Genomic DNA, 22,957 nt, shown 5'->3' on the forward strand with positions numbered 1-22,957 from the left:
TCAGGCATCATTCCATTTCTAAGGGGGGTGTGTGAAGCCACCTGTTCCTACCCTGACAATCCGGCCAACAGAGTGCTTCATAGGAATTAAATATATTAACTCAACTGTACTGTCCCCAAAACATGATGCTTCTTCAAGGTTTGCTTGTAGTATGCAAAAAAACAAACAAACAAACAAACAAACAAAAAAAAAACAATTCTCGCCTCATTAGAGAAGGGGAACTCAGTGTTCAGCAGCAGACGAATGTGCGGTACGGCATGACTCCTATCGGAACACAAGGGATCTTCGCCGGGTGTCGAGTCCCCAATCTAATGTAGTTCCTATGAGCTGGATAGTTGGGGAAGAAACTAAAGGACAGCTCAAGACAGAAAAGAGACTTGTAGAAGTCTATGCCTTCTCTGGAAGTGTTAGGGGCAAATAAACTTGATCACCAAAGAAACACACTGGATGGGGGGTAGTTCATTCTTGACCAAGACAAGGCTCACTACCAAATGCCCATGGCAAGGGCTGTGTTGGAGGCCTGAGGGGCTGATGGAAGACTTCACCAGAAGGGAAATGAAGTTTCATTGATTAGTGCGTAGCTACAGAGGGAATGATCACAGATTGAAGACAATCGTCTTTTTAATATTGGACAAAGTCCTACCTCCATGAGAAATGCAACATTTGGGTGTTAAAAAAAAAATGAAACAAAAAAGAGTGACACAAACACTACATGTTTCTAGCTCTGTAGCTAGGGAAAAAAAAAAACAATAAAACAAAAAACTTTAGTTTCTTGATTGTCACCTAGCTGAGAATGCTTTCCTTAGGCTTGTTTAGCACTGAAGACACTCGCGAGTCCTCAGCATCATTCTCAACTTGACCCTCATCACTATTACCGTCAAGTAGCCTAGCTTATCACTGGCTGCTCTTTTTTTTAACCTTACCACACCCAACTCTTCTCCAATCTGCTTTGAAATAAGTTCTGTGGTTGTTTCAGTAATAGTCTAGAAGGAATGTCCATCGTGTTAGAAAATAGTTCCCCAATATATCCTCCTAATAAGTGGGGACAGATGCTAAAAATTCCATTTTTTTAAAGAAAATTGAATCTGCAAATATTCTGAACGAATAAAAAGAAAAAATTCCTTGAATGTAACATTGTATTTCTGGGGGAAACTGAGAACACTATGAACATTTGTCAGAAAAATGGCTGGCACATTTGAAATAACATTAAATTAAAATGGCTTAAGCTTCGCAAGGGGTATGGTAGAAATGAATGAGCAAATTCCCCAATCTTTAATCCAATTTATTAGCATGATAGACTTCTTGGTTCCTGGGACTCAGACTTAGCCCTAGAGAAAACTGTTAAGTAATGGAGTCCCTTTTGGGGGCCCAAAGCTTCAACTCCCTTGTCTTCATTTCTACACTACTATGCCTGGTATATCTTCATCTTCTTTCTACTTGCTTCCCCATAAAATTGTATTTGCAAAGAAGAACCAAAGACATGAATACACCTATTTCTGAAAAGGCTTAATATAGACTAGATTCAATAACTTGAGGTTTCTTCCCACTATGGTATTCTGATTCGATATCCTAGACTATTTTCCATTTAACAGAGGACAATGATTTAAGTCAAAGGAATTACTACCTAATTACAGAATTTCAGGCATGAGTGACTCAGGTGGAAGAAGCTTCTCTAAGGACAAAAGAGCCTTCTTTGCCTTGTTAGAATGACACTATGTTGGCAGCCAGCTTTTTTGGCCTACTCATAAAGCCAACCTTAGTTCTAAGCCTAGTATCATGAGACATCATACTCACTAATAGCACCCTCTTCCATCTACTGTTCCCCCGGCCCCAAATCTAAAGAAATCACTGGCTCACATATCTCTGTGACATGAAAATCTAAGACAAGAGAAATTTTAAGGAACCAAGAGACTTCAAAAAACAGCAATGGTAGTTAGGAAGCAAGATGGATCACTTAACTATTGACTAGGCTTTCCCACCAGATGGAGCCTACAGATTCTTGTCAACAGGTCATACAGCGAGGTAAGGACATCTTTAGAAGACCTCAGTATTCTTCTAAAATCCCAACTACTGTAGTCAAATACTATTTAGGGATTTCTAGGAACTCAGCGTCTTAAGGAGTAAGCTGAGTTAACTAATCAGTTGTTGAAAAAAAAATTTCAGAAAAGACATACACACTAAGAATACTGAGCCATGTACATCGGGCCTACGAGTAGAAGACACAGCCCTGTAAAAATGGACAGTCAGAAGTTTACTAGTCCATTGATACAGAGAAACCAGAAACAGAAGCGCAATGCAGAAGAAGATATATTCTCTCCCGTTCCCCAACTCCTGCTCTTTGAATCCTCTGAAATTTCACTGAAAGATTAAGGTTTATGTACTGATAATCTCAACCTACCCTCATTTTGTTAGGTTTTGTTTCTCTGAAACAGCTGCCTAGTCCCAAAAGTGATGCTTTCAGAAGAAAATGCCTGTGTCACAATAACTTACATGTGGCTCCTTTCCCCCAGGTTTCTTTGATCTAGGTCTCCCAGAGGGAAAATTTATTTTTGAGGTGAAAAATAAAACTAATTATGTACACGGGGCCAAAGACGATTGTGATAAAATTATTAAAGACTTACTGTTATCTAGATTTACCCCAAATGTGCTAGTAAATTACCTTGAAGTATGAGAAAAATGCAAAAGGCATGTTTTGAAGTTCCATTTAAGGAAATTGGGTTAGGCAGTCTTTCTAAACACTAATGGCACATATAAAACTCAGACGCCGCTTAAAATGATACAGTAAATGTGTTAATAGAAAATCAAGTTATTTTTTGATTCATCTTGAGCAAAATGCCAAAAGAAGCTAACATCCTAAAAGATAAAATGTAAATTTAAAGGTTTCCAATTTTTTCTGGGTATACAGGCATGGGATTTTCTATTGCTATTTTCCCTTTTTGTACATGATCATGATAGGAAAAGAGATATGATATAATTTCGAGCAGAAAATAATTCATTTTATTAAGAAATGAGTAATTCTAAGTAGTGATACTTGCACACAGGGCTGGGCCACTGCTCAGGAAGCAGGCACATATGCTATATATTACCCTTTGAATGGGACTTCTTCATGATTTCGAAAGACTAAATAACTTGAAGATTTCTTGGGAGTGAGGTAAGGAAGTTTTGTGAGCATTAAAGCTGGTAAAGCAAAATAGCAAGGCCACTCACAAAGGAATAAAATGAATTTTTAAATCAGGAAATTCAGAGTTTGATAGATACTTGAACTGAACATGTACACTGCAATTAAGCTGATTTTGGGGTGTAGCCTTTGGTGGAATCAGACTTATTATACTTCCCAGTACACCTCAGATTCAATGGCGTCCCTGTGCAGTGAGTCATTGGGATTAAAGCCTTTGAATCTACCTTCAAAGGGACAGGATAGTTTTTAAATGAACACTTTTCCTTAGCTAAATCCCACTAAAACGGGCCCAAGATGAACATGTCATATTCTCGAAAGTTTATTCATATAAACTATTGCAAGAACCCAGGGTATGCGAGAAATACAGAAATATTCTACTTATGAAGTGATTTTTTCCTTTCGTTTTACCTAGCTGGTGTGTCTATTTCTCTTGTAAAGCAAAGGAGGTATTTGTTTGATGAAAAACGATACGGTAGAAAGACAACAACAGAAAGATGGAGAACCATAGCTCCAGCCCATGAGATGGCTAAAATAGTCAGCATTACCTACTACGGGCAAAGCAGCCTAAAAAGGAAGTGAACTGGAGGTGTGAGAACTCAGGCTCTCCCATGGGGTCCTGCCAGCTCCCCTGCTGTGCTAATGTTTAACATCTATTGCAAACAAACAAACAAACAAAAAACTAATTCAAGAGCACTGGTGAATTGCAGGAGGTAGGTTCACAGACCTTTTCTCTTTATAATGCTCTTGGTCTATTTTGGTCCACGATTTCATAAAGCAACAGACATGCCTAGTGCCCGCTGAGTTTCTTAGCGCCTGGTGCATCTGAAGATGCTGCCACCGAGGAGAGCCTGCCTCTGACATCATCCTGAGACTCGGAGAACTGTGAATGGGGCCCGCATCTCAGCAGGGAGGGAAATGATATTTATGGGGAGTAGGATGAGGAGGAAGGTTAGGTCGTTTAAGTATTTCGTAAACATCTTCTGTCTCCTCCCTTCTCGCTTCCTGTCATATAGGGTACCAGCTGCAAACCAGAAAGGCAGTCAGCAAAAGACCCCATGGTCCAATCAAAGGCCTCCTTCTGATCTAGTGGTGAGAAAAACAAGATACTTTCACCACCATTTAGGAGGGTGGGTGACTGACTAGACAGCATCAATCCCAGATACCTGAACTGTTCTTAGTGCATGTAAAATATCGAATTTTACTGATTTACATAATATTTTATATGACTAAAATATACATAACTTCGTAGAGTTTTTCACATTAGACATTATGTGGAAAAACTTTATTTTATATAACTGATCCATAGGAGTTTTCCCACGTAAGACATTTTTCTGTGTGTCAACTAATAACCAGTGATATATAAAATGAGACTAGAAAGCTAATACATTCAGCCATTGCATTAGTCTTAAAACAATGACATCTGTCAGTTAGAACGTACAGATAAAATATGTAATTGTAGCTCTAATATTTAAGGCCCCGAGAACATTCAGGTAATTCAGCCCAGAGTCTTACGAGGGGTGAGGTAGTCGGAGTGACAGAGGAAGGGGCACTGTAGACATGATCTTGGGGACGGACGTCCTTTACGCGTGCGGATCCGTTCTGCTTCTAATGCCAACGAGTAATAGGACAGGGAGCCAGAAGAGATGGCAGTGGCCCAGAGGCCATTCGATGCCATCGTTTGCATGTCTCCCGAGCTAGAAGTTAAAATGGGAGTAACTTCCTAAGGTCACGCGTCAAGTCTGGTTTTAAGAAGAAAAGGTGAAACGGAAAAGTTTGGAATTTATGTAAAAGTCCAATTTGTGTAAAAGAAGCTCTCCTGTGTGTTTTAGAAATTTTCTAGAAATATGTAATTAGTTTACTCTCGATAAATCTCTTTAGAATGTCAAAATTTCCTTTTAAAAGGAAAAAAAGTCACTGTTAATTTGAAAACTAAAACTTAAAGAAATTATAAGAGAATCATTTTTTCCTATCTAGATAATACGTAACTTTCATTTAACCTATTAAACAGTCAACGTTTGTTATATGTGTGGCTTTGTGATTGTCTAGCACACTGTATTCAATTTTTTCAACCTAATATAATTAGAGACCTACACTTATTTGTAAAGTCGAAAGTGCACAAATTGCATTTCTCTTGATGAATACAGAATTGGATTCATCCTCTGAGGTTGCCTCAAACAGCTTTGTAATTTTGTTGTGACTTCACTGCAGGCTTCGGCCAGAGCAGGGTAGAAGGGCACAGTGTGTAGTAATATATTTCTAAGGTTGTAAATTTAAATAACAAGGAGCAATGGATGATAGAAAAATCAAAATCCCAGAGCGATGCCGAATTACAAATGATCCTAGAAGTCCTATTGTTAGCAGTTCAACTTTAAACATAAGCTTTATTACCTGCGAGGTGTGATGTGGGCGAATTCCTGTGGCTAGAAGGCCCTTAGCTTTTGAACTTCCTAGCGCTTATGGAAAAACCAACCCATCAACAAGCAAACAAACAAAAACCACCACCAGCACCACCCGAACCAAAAAACCCGTGTTCCTTGGCAAGAGCATAAATTAAGATACCAATAAATGTACTATTTAATGCTTCGCTTTCTTAATATGCACAATAATCAGTACTGAAATGAACATATAAAAGGGATATTACTAAGACAAAGATTTTATGATATAAATAATGAATATATTTCTGAGGCACTGCTGTGATCTACCTAGTCTTTATTTTTCTGCATACATTCAGGCTGACTGACCTGGCTATTAATTGTAGCCGATACGACACGGATCTCAAATAATTCAATGGCCTCACGTACTGAAAAGAGATCCGAACGTACCCTGTTCTCGGCTCCATGTGATCAGCTGTCTAATATTAGCTAAGTAATCAGCCTGACTCTCCTTCGAACGACTTACTGTTTGAATTTTGTGGGAATCCGGGCAAGGAGGGCGGACCGTTCATTCCCGGGAGGAGGACGGGAGGGAGGCCGGGGAGGCCCGGGTAGGCTGCCGGCAGGTTGACCGCATGGAGGGCGCTGCTGTCCATCACGCTCGGTGGCTGCACTGCTAAGCCCAGCACGTCTGAGGCTTTCTTTATCCGATCGAGTTCCTGCTGCGCCATCAGCTGCCGGACGGTGGTCGGGGCCAGGTAATCTTTCTCCCGATCGAGCTGACTCCCCACGGTCTCCCTCACTTTCGAAATGTGCTGTTTGGAGAAAATGTGATCTCTGATGGACAGGCGGGCGGAGTACTTCACCGCGCACAGGGCGCACTCCGGCTTGGTGCCCTCCGTGCCGCCCTGATTGATCACGAACGGCTTCCCGATGTTGATCTTGAACTTCTTCTCCTTGGCCCTGGCATTCTGGAACCACACCTGGACCACGCGTTTGGGCAGGCCGATCTCGTTCCCCAGCATCTCACATTCCTGCATGGTCGGGGTCCGGTAGTCGCTGAAGCAGGCCTTGAGGACCTTGAGTTGGAGGTTGCTCATCTGGGTTCTGAAACGCTTGTGACCGGGGCGGTCGTTATTTTTGGATTTAAAAGGATTGCTGGACCCGAAAGGATTGGGGGAGCTCGGGTCGGCGATGCTGGACGTTTCGCTGCGGTCGGCGTTGTCGTCGGGGTCATCCGTGATGTAAAAGCTTTGGTCGTGGTCCCCGTCTTTATCGCTGAAGTGTATGGAGGGGCTCGTGAGGGAAAAGAGAAATTTTTCGTCGCACACCTCCGGGGTGGGCGTGGTCGCTGCTTTGGGCAAAGCGTCGAGCGCCTTCGGCTCTTTCGGGGACAGGGCCGGCTTCGCGACGTCGCCCGAGCTGCCCGTGGTGCTGTCCATCTCCGCGTTGCCCTCGTCGCCGGTGGTGGCGTCGCTGATCGCCGTGTTAACCGACGACGTCTCGTCAAAGTCGGGCTTGTTCTGATCGTACCCAGCCTCGGCGGGAGGGGCGTTCAGGGTCTCGACGTCCTCCGGGCACTCCGCCTTGAAAGAAGAAGGGCTGAGCAGGTTCTTCGGCGACAGCTCGGCCGTTTTGCTCACGGGCGTCGACACCGTGGAAGCCAGTTCGTTCTCGCTGGACAGATCGATTTTCGTTAGCGGCAGAGACGGATAATCGAAATAAATGTACTTCTGCGGGCTCTCGCCCCCGTCGTCCGCGGGTATCAGGGGGCTCGGCGGCAGGCTGTAACCCGCCTGCTTCCCCTCGTTCCAGTGCCGAGAGCGGATGTGGCTCTCCAGGGCCGACTTGGCCTTGAACAGGGCTCGGCAGAAGGGGCAGCGTTTGTGGGACTGCGCTGGCCCCACCGCCCGGAACTGGCCCTTCCTCTCTCGGGCCCGGGTGTTCTGGAACCAGACCTGCACGACTCTCTTTTTGAGGCCCACCTCGCGCGCGATGTGATCGAGCATCTTCCGCGTGGGGTTGGAATCCAGCAGGTACTTCTCGTAGAGGATCTCCAGCTGCTCGGGGGTGATGGTCGTCCTCAGGCGTTTGTCGCGGTGCTGGTCTTCGCCGCTGTTCCCTCCCTCCTTCTCGCTGCCGTTGGTGTCCTCTTTATCGTCCAGTTTTCTTTTCAGAGACGCGGCGACGGGGGCGGGGGCCGGGGCGTGGGAGGACCCGGTCTGAGGCGGCATCTGCGAGAGCGCGCCGCCCAGCAGCTGTCCGGTCATGAGCGGGTTGTTGGGGTCGAATATCATGTAGGGCATGTCCATGGGCCTCTCCAGGAACGGGGAGTGGAGGAACTGGTTCTGAGCAGCGAGGAAGTGCATGTGCTGGTGCTCCTGCCAGAGGTCCAGGCTCGGGAAGGCGACGGAGCACTGGTCACACTGGTACTGCAGTAACTGTGGAGGTAGACTGTTCTGGAGGGAAGTCATGGAGATCTGCAGGGGGCTGGAAGGGACCGGGGTCTGGGAGGCCGAGGGAGGTCTCCCGACGAGCTGGGCTTGCTTGGGGGGCTGGGGCTGGGCTGCCGAGGCCTGCGGTGGGTCCGAGGACGTCGATGCTGACGGCAGGGCCGGTTTGGTGCCATGGGGAGCGGGGCAGGGGTCGCTCTGCTTTGGCTTTTCTGGGGGGTATTCGGGTTTGGGAGACGTCTTCTCGGGCTCTGGTTTGGGGGACGGAATCAGAGGGGTGCTCGTCCCGGAGCCAGAGCCTGGCGCGGGGGCGGCCGCGTTTCTGGCCGCGTCCGTCTGGCCGGCCGCCGCGCAATGCTTGTACACCACTTGGTCGGTGGCGTCCATGGAGTCCTCGGTCTGGCTTTCGTCTTGGGCGTCGTCGTCTTCGTCCTTGTAACACTGCTTCTTCTGATGCGTGATCAGGTCGAAGATCCTGGGGAAGACCACGCTGCACTTCTTGCACTGGTACTGCATGCTGCTGGTTCGAATGTACCGCTCGTTAGTGAGTTCCCGTTTCTCGCTGTCCTTCGCCTCCGCCTGATTCTCGTAGCTCTTCCGCGCTTTCTGACGCGCGTTCTGGAACCACACGACGATGACCCGGGTCGGGAGATTGAGAACGGTGGAGAGCTGCTCTATCTCGTCGTCTTTCGGGTAAGCGTTGGTGTCAAAAAAGTCTTGCAGAACCCTAAGCTGATAGTCGGTGAACCTCGTTCGAGAGGACCTCTTACTGAAGGAGGCGTCGGATTTGTAATGTTCTAAGGACGAGGGCTGCGGGTCAATCCGGATGTCCTCCAGAACCGTTATGGGCGGGTTACTGAAGTTGTACGGCGAGTCCTTGTTTCTCTGCCGTTCCTTAAAAAGCGTGTTTCGAAACCAGTGCTTGATGACCTTCTGCGAGAGGCCGGACTTCTCCGCCATCTCCTGGATCTGTTCTTCGCTCGGAGAGTTATTGATGTCGAAGTAAGCCCTCAGGATCTTCAGCTGGTCGTCCGTGATTCTCGTGCGCGGGCGTTTGAACTGCGAGTGCCTTAAGAAGTTGGGGTCCAAGCCGAGCTGCTGCTGGCAGAGCTGGGTGAGGTCCGCGGACAGCGTGTCCATCTGCGGCAGCTGCAGGGCCAGCTGGGGCGGGAGTGCGGGGTGCTGCACGGGCTGCATCATGATGGAGGGGAAGAGGGGAAGGTCCAGGGAAACGGGCAGCTGGACCTGCGGGGGAGCAGACGGCGGGGGCGGCGGGGGCGGCGGCGGGGGTGGCGGCGGCGGCGGGGGCGGCGGCGGCGTGGGTGGCGGGGCTTGCAGAGGGGCGGGCACGGCGCCGGGCATCTTCCCGGGCCCCACGGAGGGGGGCTGCGGGGGAGCCGGCGGCAGCGGGGCAGGTGGAAGCGGCGGCGGTGGCGTTTCCGGGGAGGACGGCGAAATCGGATACAGCTTGTCATAGGCCTCGCGGTACTGACGAGCGAATCTCTCCAGGGCCCCGCATGGAAAGAACTGCCCGTGCACGTGCTCCTGGTGGCTCTTGAGAATGAGGACGTTGGAGAAGAGCTTGCCGCACGTGCCGCACTCCAGCTTGTGCGCGCTGTCCCCGTCCCCGCTCCTGCTCTTCTTCTGCACCTTCTGCCTGTTTTCGTTGTACTGAATGACCAGCTCGAACCCGAAGTTCTCCAGCAACGCTTTGGCCGCGTTCCCGCGGGCCCCGGACGCGATCCGCGGGGGCGGGATGGACGGCTCCGAGGCTTTTGGCTTCTTCGGGTCCTTGCTGCCGTCTCGGAGGCCTTCGCCTTCGCTTCCACACTCTTGCTTTGGCTTTTCCGGCTTATCCGCCATCTCTTCTGTGTCCTTGTAAGGCGGCGCGTCCTTGGGGACCGGGCCGTCGGCGCTGGCCAGGTGGGTTTGGTCTTGCTTCGGCAGCTTGCCGGCCGGCGGCGGCTGCGGCGGCTGCGGCGGGGTCGGCGCTGGCGGCTGCGGCTGCTTCTGGGGCGGCAGCGGGGCCTGGGTGGCCTGGTACTGCTGCGCCTGCTGCTGCAGGATCTGCAGCTGCGTCTGGCCGACGTGGTGCTGCGTCTGAATCTGCTGCTTCAAGTCTTCGAGCAGGGAGCCCGCCATGCCCGCCATGCCCGGCATGCCGAACGTGGCGGAGCCCGGCAGGCCCAGGTCGGGCCCCAGGCTGAACTCCGTCCCGGGGATGTAGAACGGGAAGAGGAACTGAGGCTGCTGGAACTGCAGCAGGGCCTCCGGGGTCATGGGGAAGTGCGGCAGGAAGGCCGGGCTCAGGAACTGCGGCTGGAAGAAGGCGGCCTGCTGCTGGAGCTCGTGCTGCAGCTGCAGCTGCAGCTGCGCGGGCGACTGCGGCGCGTGGTGCGCGGGCTGAGCGGCCAGCAGCTCCGGGCTCGGCTTTTTGTTTAACTCTTTGGCATCTAAGTGGGTGTCTTTGCTGCTCGCCGCCGCTAAGCTCATGGCGTCTAACACCCCCTGGCCCGGACTGCTGACGTTGGCCGCGCCGCCGGGGCCGCCCGCCGCCGGCCCGCCCGGCTCCAGCTTGGCGGCCCTGGCCTTCGTCTGGTGCAGCACGGACCTCATGTGGATCTCTAAGGTGGAGCTTTGGCTGTAGGCGACGTTGCAGGTGCCGCACTTGTAGGGCTTGTTGTCCGCACTGCCGTTGCTGTCCGGAGGCACGGGGCTGGAGGCTTCCTGCAAAACCTTTTTCAACTTATGCAGGTGAGAGACCGAGTTGTAGTGGACCAGGAGGATGTTCTTTTGGGTGAAAGACTCTTTACACACTGTACACTTATACGGGCGAGACGGATCGAGGAATTTTTCCATCGTGAAATTTGGCCCTTTTCTGAAAGGCAAGGTCCGCTTTGGTTCCGAGCCCATGTCGTCGGGGATGGAGCTACTGTCGCTTCCGATGGGACTCGCCTTGCCCTCGTGGTCCACCTCGTACTCGCGCTCCATGTCCTGCTCCAGGGCGTGGTCGTCCTGGGCCGCGGTGTCGCCCTCCGCCCAGAGCTCGCCGTTCACGGGCAGGGACGCGAACAGCTGCTGGAGGTCGGCCTCGCTCAGCTCGGGGTGGCCCGCCTCCAGGTGTTTTTTTAAAGCCTGGAATGTACGGAAGCTTCGCTGACAGAGGCTGCACATCGTCGCCGCCCGGATCGCGTGGTACTGGGAATGCATCTGAAGCTTCTGCAGAGTCTTAAAGGCCAAGCTGCAGTGGTTACAGCGGAACTTGTACACGTGCCGCTCCGACACGGACAGGGGCTGCCGCTTCTGCTGCTCGCCCGGCGGCTCCTGCAGGCCCTCGGGCGCTTTCACGTCCTTGCTGCTACTTCTGTTCCACTCGGACACTTCCGCGGGGTCCTTACTTGGTTTCTGCTCCTCGCTCTTGATTTCCACGCCGGCCTTGGAGTCGTCGAGACCGGCCATACTTCTGTCATCCCCTGGACTGTCACCTGGGCGGGAGAAAGCACAAACGGATCACCTACAGGAAGAAGGCCGACTGCCTGCCTACCTGCCAGTAAATGCCGTCAAAAGGCGCCTCTAAAAGCTTCTGCGTAATTGGTTCTTTGAAGAAATCTCTCTTGAGCAACCACTATGCGGTGAGCGCCGGACTGGTGACTGGGACTGCAAAGGTGAAGAAGAAATCATCCCGACCTCAAAGGATTTCAGGACTGGCAAGAAGTCAAAGGTCATTACAGCGCACCACCTCAGTGTGACACCAAGGGCCGGACCTCCGTTGCCAGGAATTAGAACGTACAGAATATTCTTGGTCATCAACACTTGGGTCCCCCAAGGGCAGTGACAGATAGCCAGACATTAAATATGCATTGAAACATATGGCTCTTGGAATATTTTTTTCCTCTGTGTTTTTTTTTGTTTGTTTGTTTTCTTTTTCGGTCTTCGATTGCAGTGATCTCGGAGCACCACCGTAAATGCAAGCCCCTGAAGTGTGTTTTCTGCTGCTCTAGGTCATAGGCTGCCATACCTGAATATTTCCCAGACCCCTCGGCGGTGATGGGCGCGGGTGTGTCCCGCTCCGATTTCTCAGAGGCGGCTGCTGGCAGCAGCAAACTGTTTGGCATCATCACATCGGGGACAGGCACCTATGGAAACCAAAGGGGGCCATGTCAAGCGTGCCCCGGAAGTCACAGACTCTATCACATCTGCCATCTGACCGTAGCGTAGCCCACTTAGATTTTTCCAACCAAGGCAGGGGCGTTTTGTGGCTCTTACAGGTCACTGCTACCCTGTCAAATTTCAGATCAATGCTGTTGCAATGCTGTTATTTTTTCTTTTTTAAACTATGGCTTCTGTAGGTCTTTTTTTTTTGTATACCGATACTTAAGAAAATTTGAAACTCGATGTGCTCACATGACTTACTTAACATTATAGATATAAAAATAAGACCTCAGAATACATGTTATTTACTGAGATGTGCCTGAATCGTATCGGTTTTCTTTTCCCGAAGTCAAAGAGACAACAAATGGGCCCTGATTGTAATAACTGTGATTTCTATAACACAGTTAGTAAGACAGCTTTAAGTAGCAAAGAAGAAATAAATTTTTCTCTTTTTTTTTCCCTCCTTCTTTTTGTTTATGCCCACAGCACCTGGTCTTCCTAGGTGGTCTCCCGTCCAAGTACCAACCAGGCCCAACTCTGCTTAGCTTCTGAGATCAGACATCAGTCTTATTCGGGGTGGTGTGGCCGTAGACCATGGACCGTGGCTCCACTGGGGCGCAAACCCAGGACCTTCTGCATGTAAAGCAGATGTGCTGACTGCTACGCTATGGAACCACATCTGAAATGAACTTCTATTGACTAATAATTCCAGATTTTGTGTTGCTATCTTCCCAGAGGATTATGTCTCACACACACACACACATCAGCGTTTGGCGTCCTTACTGTCATGAGCAGCTTCTCCACGCAATCCGGAGACACGCTGTGCAGGTGCGTCAGATGCAGCTGGAGGTGCATCTTGTTGCTGAGGACATCCTGGCAGAGGGGGCAGCAGAGGACGGGCTGTGCCGAGTGCTGCGACAGGACATGCATCTGGATTCGACTCTGGTCCCTACTATTGTAGTTACAATAAGGACACTGATAGAACTGGAAAATAGTGAATAAACACGACCGCCGTTAGTCAATGAATTCTGGTGACTGCAGAGCATCTGAAACAATCCCGAGGGTGAAGTACACAGCCGATCGCCATGCCCACGTGCATTTCGACAGCATGGGATCGCTCGCGACTCTAAAACTACTAGGAGCGATAATCGAAACTAAGTAAAACAATAGGTAAATAAAACAGGTTTACAGCGCGAAGGGCAAAAAGCACATTTACCTGTTCGTGACAGAATTTATTGTCCTCGGGAGGTTTTGACCTTTTTGTTGCCACATCTTCTTCTTTTGCCAGCAGGAGTGGCTGGGTCGCCCCCACCACACTGACTTTTAGCTCTTTTTCTGGTGTGATTATTCCTGATTCCCAAAAGAGAGTAGAATACCTCAATTTCAAAGGACTAACAATGTCAACACCTGAAAAAATTATATGTTTTTTTTTTTCAAACAGCACTGACTCTAAATCCACCAAATCACAAAAAGAACAGAACTTTTAAAAGATGCTACTCTCAAAAGCCAAAAGCGCCCTTCTGTGTGTCCGCCGACTTAGTGGACTTTATAAATATATTTTAAAATGTACTCCTATCTCGTGTTTAGATAACCCCAGGTGACCTTGAAAGATTCATCAATAACACGTGTTCTCTGGTGTCTCTGAGTGCCTTTGTCACATTAAAGCAAATCTACTCCCATTTACAAACGCTAACTTAGAAAATAATTATTTTTACTAATGTTTAATCACCTCTCTCTCTCTTCTAAAATTCTCAGACACTGAAGATATTTCAATATTCTGAGATCTAACTAGTTACAATTCAGAAAAGAAAATAATATTTTTATACGATGAATGTAGAATTTAAAAATCGACTACACTCCACATTTTCTGCTGTTTTTCTGATTTACTCTTTGCTTTAGATGTTTCAGCAGTCAGCTGTACACATAATATTATAGTCCAAATCTCAAGGAGACAATTGTTTTATGAGGTTAATTCAAATATTCAGTGTTAAGAAGGGTTTAAAATTTTGCCTAGATGAGTAATGTAATGTGTAGGAGCCTCACACACATTAAAAAAAAAAAAAAGTGTGACTCTAATTTCCCAATCTCACAGAAAATTCTTTCCAGCATCAATTTTCCCGATAATCTCCTCTGTGAGGCTGGATATTGCAGCGACATTGGGTAGGCATGTCACACACGTCTCATGACAAACACAAAACCTCATTTACCAGCCATTCCAATCTCATCATAGCACGGCATCATCTGACCTTTTTTCTGCTGTTTATTATGAGTATTTCTAATTTTAACTTTCAATTTTCACCATCTTCCAGTCAATTTGCAACTAAATTATTTCCAGGGTGCGGACACTATCACTGGACAACTGGGTGCAAACACATCTTGAAATGCAATGAAGCTAAACCATTGATTGCTATCGGACCCCGCGTAAATATAGAGTCTAGGCATAATCTGATTGTATGCCATGCATGAAGATTTATCTTGATTTTTTTTTCAATCCACATACGGTTCATATAAACGGACGAATTGCACCTTATTGCAAAATGACCCAGTTTTAAATTAAAAATAAGGTCAAGGATGTTATGAAAACAAAGTAAAAATGAACCAAAAATACATATATATATTTTTTCCATCCTGGATGGAGATGCATGTTAAAAACTTATAAACAATTTCAGGAATTGTCAATTCTGAAAGAAATTTAAAAGTAAGAGTGACCCCAAGGACAGCAAAATTAAAATAGAATTTAAATGACATAATGCTGATAATTTTATTCTCTTTGGAGGGGGGGTTGAGGTAGGTAGAGAATTAGTATTAGTTTTCAATAGGTTACAGTGACATTGATTTCTGGATTTATAATCATTAAACTTTATTTAAATTGGTACATTTTCTCTACATATACAGATGCCTTAAAGAAATTTAGATTCTTTCTAGATATTTGAAAAAAATCATTTATCATATTTGTGTTTGAATGAACTTAAATTTGAGATAGACTAAAGAATTTCATTATGTTGATCAAACACTATCACGTATTCGATACCCAAATATATGTCAGAAACAGGGATGTTTATTTCATAATTAGTTCTGGCATCGAAAACTAGGTTTTTCTTTCTCAATGCAGAATACACTTTGCACTATTGACTTTTAAAGTGTTAAAAATAAACATTCAAGAAAATAACATATATATATAGTATTTGCAAATAAAATTTACACCTTAAAGTTCAGATCGACTTGTATGGAATGATTGTCATTTACATCTGCAAGTGTCAATCAGCTGCTTTCTCCTGTGAGACTGGAAGATTTCTTTTTAAGTTCCCAGTTACCAAGTAAGAATATGTTCCTTTAAGAAAATAATACTGTCATAGTCCTTTATCATTCTTTTTTGGACACGGTAGAATCAGACACGACCCAACCAGAGGTTGGCCCAGTTCCCTATGCTGTCAAAGACTGTCGCACACAAGTTAAAAGAGAATTTCCATGATTCTTGTTGCTTGCAGGCCCTATGTAACTTCAGAAATAGAATAAATCTTCCAGAAACTTCTAAATCTATTAAATGTTTAGCTATGGCCTTATTTTCATAAGCATTTATATTCAAATATTGGTATTATAAAGGATCAAGAAAAACTTATTGATTTCAAACTGAAACATTTTATTAAAACTAAACTATACATCGGTATACATATTTGGTATAATTAATTCATATTATTTTTGTACTTATTAACATTCATCAACAATGCAGTTTATTTAGTTGCTTTTGAATTTAGTGACGTTTGTGCTGCAATGAAAAATAAGTTATAGGATTATTTCATAGCCCTTGAGATAACTGTTGACTACCTTATTCCACCTAATATATACATCAACTTAAATATTTTTTGGCTATTTAACTTAGAAATTAAACTGTGATCTTAAGGTAAGCTAGGAGCTGCATAAAGACCATTTTATTTTAAATTAAAAAGAAGTTATAAATAAAGGCTAGACCCCCTAGCTATTGCTAGGTACCCCAGAAATGCATGCCATTGACAAGAAGAGCAGAGACTGAGGAAATGTAGTAACATATGACAAAAACAGACTCCTGAGGATAAGGCAGGTCATCAGGATTATTTACAGAAATGATGGAAGTTATGTTTTATGCACGTGTGCCTTTTCTACTTTTCAAAGGGGTGATATCTCAGGTACTATGGCCTCCCTGGCAAATTACCAGGTCTCGATTCTGGGTTCTTTTTCTGCACTGTTTACCCTAGAAATATATTAAATAACGGCCAATCAATTATAGGAAGGTTTTGATTAAGTTTTGTGATTACTCATAGTTTATCTCTGCAACTTTATTTAAAATAAGCCCTGTTTGATACCCTAGACAAAATTTTGAAATGAGATCATAAATCATTTTGCGTTATTGAGGACATCACAATATTCTCTAAAAACAATGTCATTTTAATGCATTTAAACTAAAAAATGAAGTCTAATTATAAATAAGCACTGCCAAATAGATAAGCCAACGATTATCTGTCAGTTATGAGATTATTTAACTTGCATGAGACTCCTAATATAAAAATGACATAATTCATTTTAATTCAGATGCCGCCTACTTAATAATTTTCAATCCCTAAAATACAGAAGGCTGTAAAATGCTTTATACTCATACCAAGCGAGGAAAGCCAATAACACATATGTACTCAAAGCAAAAAACAGTAAAATAAAATAGTGAGTTATTATTTATGAATCAATGTATTTGATAATGTTTGAATACTATAAAACTTGGATATAACAGAAGATATTATTCAACTTCAAATAACTCTAAATTATAATTACTGGTACAGTATTCTTTCTAATGAGACTAGAATGAAAGGATAATTTTAATTGCAATAATGAAGGTTAATTTCCATCTTTCCTCATGTTTACTCCTTTATTAAGAAGTGGTCCCCTTAGCTACGGCAGAGACATATTACATTTTCAATGCAAATGTATTAATCTGGATAAACTCTATATTAATTCTTGTACTGCGCAGAGCTATAATTTGGATTATAATTAATCTAAAGTGGCACTAGATTTAAATGACAATATAAATGAGGCATTAGGAAGCTTTTCTATTATGAATGAATATTCAACAAATACAATTCGCGTGCTGCCAAGTCTCATTTTGAGACTAGAGATTAATTTCAGCAACACTGCACAACAGCTCACACAAACACAGGCTTCTTAACACGTGCTAATTCCTTCCTGTCTAAAAAATTCTGTGTTAAAGTGGGGTCGCACCATTCTCCCATCTAACACATTCGGATGGTGATTAATTTATAAGTTTGCTCAGATTTTTCGACGTTTGTAACTGACATAAAGACAACACAATACGTGCATAAGCGGCTAGTCAGTCATTAGAAATATTTACAAAGGGAAAACATCATGTAATAATTTTTCCACCTAATCAGATTCAATTCAGAAAGCAGCAAACTTTGTTACAAGTTCATGTTAGTTGTCAATCACAAGAACCGTCTTCAAGTCTGGGAGGGTTCAAGACTAATTATTTGCATCACGGTAATCGCTTGTAGTTAGTGCTTAAAGCCCAGTTCTTTCCCTGTAGTTATACCTGGGGAGGCATTTCTGCAGGGATAATTTTTTAAACTACCATTCTGCAATGCTCTGTATCTTCTCCTATATTCGCATCCTGTCTAGATGGTACAATCAGGAGCCCAAGAAAGGACAATAACTCATTGGGCCATCAGGGAGTAAGGGGGCTCATCACTTATGCAGGTGGAGGTGGAAGGCCCGGATCTGGGGTGTGTCCCAGGCAGGACTCTTCCCTCAATGTTAAGACCGAGCCATTTTCAAGACATTCCCAGAATCCATCTGTTACAAGGTGTTCAATATTTGAAACGAAGCGTAACATCACGCACCTGAGTATCACGTGAGCACTCAGTGAACATGACTGGGCTACCTGTGTGTTTCACACATCCTTTTAAAGAGTGGGAGGAATAGAGCCTGCAATCTCTTCTGGTACAACCTGGGAGAAAGAGCCACTGACTGCAGTCGGAATCCTTGATGCGGTCCATCAAGTAAATAAACTGACTACCTTGCTATTTCCAGTTCTTTCCAAATGAGGTTTAGATGGCACTGCCCTTGACCTTAACTGATCACTAGGTACTTCAAATTCCTTCTGTCGGTAACCTCAGGAGCCTGCTTCTTAATACACAGCTATGGCATCTCTTTTTTTTTTTTTTTTTTTTTTTTTTTTTACTTCGCTTTAGGCTCAATACCGACCTTAGATCCTCTTTGTTTAAGGCAAATTAGAATCACATGTTCGCCACTACATCCTGGACGTGAATTTAAGTGGCGCTTTCTCACTGGACTCCTGAGAGCAATTTAGCACTGAAGGATGTGGAGTGGGGAGCAAGGAGGCCCTTCAAATAATTTTCGAAGGGAATGCAAAACGAAGATATGCAAAGACTGTATTACGAATGTGGGACAATTCAGGTTTAAGTAAACTTGCATGTAGAAATGATGCACATACGCACATATATACATATATATTTTTCTGTGCAACCCAAGGTCTTCATAGTGAAAACCAGCTTCTTTATATGCGGCTGTCACTGGAATTCAAGGAAAAGATAGATGACTACCTGCAACTAATGGGCTCGAACCCATTCAGCACTTCTGCTTCCATGAGTCCCACATAATAAGACTAGGTATAGCGTGCAGCTAAAGGAGCTGGCCAATGTAATATTCATTGAGACCCCAGATTTCCATCTCATACATACAAAGCATGGATGAAGTCATATATTTGCCAAACCAAACACAGAAAAAAGCCTTAGGTATCCACACCAGATGCTGGCCCAGGGTTTGTTTGTGCACAAGTAAATGTCATGACGTGAAGGTTTCTTTTCAAAGACAGTAGCTTTCATTACTGGGATCTGTCTATTCTAGAAGATCAAAATTACCCAGCACCTAATCCCTCTTCAATGATATTTCCTCTTTCTTAGGCTGAATCATCTGTAAACTTTTTCACTGGATTTTGTTTGAAATGCCTCAAATAGATGCCCTTAAAAAGGGCAAATTCCTGAGTGTAAGTTGTAAAAAAGCGAGGAAAAAAAATAACATTTATTTTTAGGGTTCCGTGGTATTGGGGTGGGGTGCCTGTGATTGAATGAAAAAATTCAAGTGATATCTAATCCTGTGCTTATGAAAAATTAATATGCCATCAGAGGAATCACAAGTATAGCTAAGATTAATGAAAGGCGCTTAAAAAATTACAAGCACACAAACTGATTTGATTAAAAAATAATCTCGTTGGTCGTCCTGTAATATTCTTCAACTTATCCACATCTATTCTGTCAGATGGTTATGATTAAAAATAGGTCAATGGGAGGCTACTGATAGAAATCACATGCAAAATGCACATGCAATGAATAGTAGTGGGGATGTTAAGACAGTTTAAAATGAATAAAAGCTTTTAATAAGCTTGGGGGGTGGGTGCGTACAGGAAGGGCCGGTTCTGGGGAATGGAAGTCGGCTGGGGAAGAAAGGCGACGGATTCTAGCATCTTACCAGAGTCTTTATTAGAGGCTTTGCCTTCGCTCGAGTCTCTCTCGCTAGCGTCCTTCTCATCTTCCTCAGCCACTGACGTGGGTTTAATGGCTCCTTCTGCCTCCTCACTTTGTTCTTCTGTTAAGAAAGGAAGAGCCAGTCAGTAGGATCGAACCGCTTCCCCCCCCAAAATAGGTACACTCAAATAACTACATGAGCATTCAAAAACTCGGTTACTTATACATCATCTGCGGATGCTCATGCTCAAAAAAAAAAAAAAAAAAAAAAAAAAACAGAAATGTCTTCAAAAGTCTACATTAGAACCTGCTGCCTCTACCAGTGCAAATTTTTACCCAAAGAAACTCCTTTTACAACCATTGGGAAAACGGGCCCGTCCTAAGTTAAAACGAAAGAAATCGTTTTGCGTACAGTGGAAGATTGAAAAGTGGGCAGAAGGCAGTTCTGTCATCTCAGGGGGCGACACCCCTAAGCCACTCAGACTCGGACAGATGGCAAAACGAACCAGGTTCGGAGATAGAAAGTCTTCGTGAAACAAGGTGACGACGACGGGTTAGGGGTGAGACAGGTGCCACTCCTGCCCTCGGTCCCCAGACCCGGAGGGATTCTTTGGAATTTGTCAGAGTGAGATCTCAAAAGTTTGGTTACATTGGGATTCGTTTTTTTTTTTTTTTTTTTTTTTCCCCTCTCTAGGGGGAGCTCTACAGGGCATAGGACATGAGAAGGTCTATTTCTTCTGTGACAACCACATCACCCCACACCTCATTCACGGGTTCACACCAGCTAGATTACATGAAAATCCTCATAGTGACTCAACCCTATTTAATTATTCTGTAAATCTTAGCTATGCTGCTGCCGGTGGCTTAATCTGTTTATGCAGTTAGCCTGTGTGCCGGGTCCGCGGAGCACTAATCCGTGACAGGCCCACTGTTCCCTTTCATCCTGTGATCATTTGTCTCTCACTGTGCTGATGTCACATTTTAATGAATTTCTAGCAATCTGAGTAATGCCAGATAACCAGGCTCGCAACTCCCCACAGCATGGCAGTGCAAAAAAAATAATAATAAATAAATAAAATTAAAAAAAAAATCATATTCCCCTGTTCAGGTAGGAATTACATAAATTAGAAGGAGGTAAAATGGGATTTGAAGCACCAGACTGCTCAATTTCATAAAATCTTTAACAACCATATAAATTAACCCTGCAAAGGCAAAAGGTCATGGGCACACATATGCATACGCTCATCTATTTGCTTTTGATAAGCAGAGCTTTTATGCGGAGAACATGATACAATTAACCCTTCAATAACCGGACAAAACGCCGCTACAGACATTTTAAGTGTCAAGCATTAACCGAAAATTACACACTGCATAAAATGTTCATTGCAAATGCGGTAGTGATTGAAAGGGGACGTCGGGGCCCTCTCCACACCCCATGTTTTATTAATAACGTTCTGACAGCACAGAGAAATATCCAGTCACATGGACCAGCTGAGCACACACACAAAATTGCCATTTAGTGCTTCTCTTGGCAGCCATGGTCTGCGACCGGGTGAGCGAGACACCGCACAGGGGGCAGTTCTGGGTTCAGAGGGGGCGCCCCCAAAGAGCTGAGGGGGGACGAGGCCGTTGGCTGCATTCGGAGCAAGATTTGCGCCCACTGTGAATCCTTGCGGGCACCACGCACACCCATTCCTTCCATGTTTGCGCTTTGCAAAAGCCGAGGGGAGGTGCTGGCGGGGTGGGGGTCGGGCCTCCGAAGGCTCGGGGGAGGCGTCTTTTTCGGGCGCGCACACGTGGCCTGCTTCTACTGGGCAGGGCTCAGTGCCGATCACACGCGGGCTCCCTCCTCCCTGCCCGGGGCCAGGCCGGGTGGGGGAGGCCGCAAGGCCGAGACCATGACTGCGTCGGGCTGTGTCCCCGCCAAGGCCACACACGTGACGTGACATCCTGTGTCAGGCCGCGACCTGTGGCAACCCACGGCAATTACTTTTCGCCTCATCCTGGGGCAGGGATGCGGGATTCCTCGGCGTAGATTTACTGGACCTTTTCCCCCAGGGCTGGAAAATGGAGTGTCAGAGTGCTACCAGCGTCCTTATCTTGAGGGGACATAAAATTGTGAGGGCTATCCCAACTCACGTTAATAAAACATCGCATGTCAGGAGGAGAAAACGAGAATTATGAAGGTCCTCAAAGAAAAACGACAGTATAATCTGGGCCTCATCAGCCCGCTTCTGCAGGGCCCGATTCTTCATTTTCGAGTATGTGTTTTAAGGGCGACAGAAATTCCCAGACATGTTCTTCTATACATCACTGTGGTGTCTGACCTCAGCCTGACCCTGGCAACAGTTTGAGAAATCTGAATGTGAACAAAGACTCTGTGTCAGCAACAGCCAGAGACTGTGGGATAGACTCTCCCCATCAACTTAATCGCAAACAGCAGTTCTGAGGCCGTAACTCTGCCCGGCCGGGCCAAGCCACAACTCGTAACCTCTGGAGGTGGATTTGCCCACATCGCCTCCGCTTCTGAGACTTTTTCCTCCCCCATCCCCTCTTTTCTGGTTCCTCCTTTGAAGTAGGCAGGCAATTAGCTCTAATGCTCCAGCAATTCAGACCTGTTTTGTGGTTTAGAAGGTGAAAGTTGTTTATTACAGGTAGCCTCTTTGGAGCCATAGAACTTTGCAAATTTTTAATCATGCAAAAAATAATCAAAGGGTAACTTATATACACCATAAAGTTTCATACAGGTCCAAAAAAAAAAAAAAGGTCACTTTCATTCTCAAAGAGTTTTTGAAATAAAGTGGACTTTCATTTTCTAAATAATGTGGAGAAACCGTTTGCTCTAGAAAACCTGTATATTGGATTGGGGTTAAGGAAAGGGGCGGCTTCGTTCTAATTTTCGAGTACCACGTTCCTCAATTGAAAAAAAAAAAAAAGACATAAAAAGTAAGATGCTTTGTAGGAAAAAAAAAATATATATGTATAAGGGATGCCTCAGAACTGAGGGAAATCACATAAATTCTATTATGTAAATTTTCAAAACAAAGATTAAAAATTACATAAGATTCCAAGATAAAGATGCTAAATCAGTTTTCATTTTCATCAATAAGTTCTTTCACTAATATATTACATGTAACAGTAATGAAAATATTACAGCATTTCATAATATTGTTGTATTGCTGTATTATGTATCTAATTATTCGTTTGACTCATGAACTACAAGAATACAATATTTATTCATGCTACGCTTTATGCTATGAATGTACTTAAGCATAAAAT

General features: G+C 45.1%; 1 protein-coding gene across 3 annotated transcripts in view; it reads right to left on the reverse strand.

The window, feature by feature from the left end:
* ZFHX4 (zinc finger homeobox 4) overlaps window positions 1-22,957 on the reverse strand; it is a 171,399-nt gene that overhangs the window by 4,879 nt on the left and 143,563 nt on the right. For all 3 annotated transcript variants that reach the window (XM_036232783.1, XM_016128126.2, XM_036232782.1), the window contains exons 6-10: window positions 19,683-19,799; window positions 13,372-13,505; window positions 12,939-13,139; window positions 12,022-12,139; window positions 6,077-11,488 (exon numbers count right to left, since the gene is read on the reverse strand). In XM_036232783.1, coding sequence (XP_036088676.1) covers window positions 6,077-11,488; window positions 12,022-12,139; window positions 12,939-13,139; window positions 13,372-13,505; window positions 19,683-19,799 — 5,982 coding nt within the window. The remainder of the gene's footprint in view (window positions 1-6,076; window positions 11,489-12,021; window positions 12,140-12,938; window positions 13,140-13,371; window positions 13,506-19,682; window positions 19,800-22,957) is intronic.

The sequence above is a fragment of the Rousettus aegyptiacus genome, unplaced genomic scaffold (genome assembly GCF_014176215.1).
Source record: "Rousettus aegyptiacus isolate mRouAeg1 unplaced genomic scaffold, mRouAeg1.p scaffold_m13_p_15, whole genome shotgun sequence".
In the NCBI taxonomy this organism is placed as follows: Eukaryota; Metazoa; Chordata; class Mammalia; order Chiroptera; family Pteropodidae; genus Rousettus; species Rousettus aegyptiacus.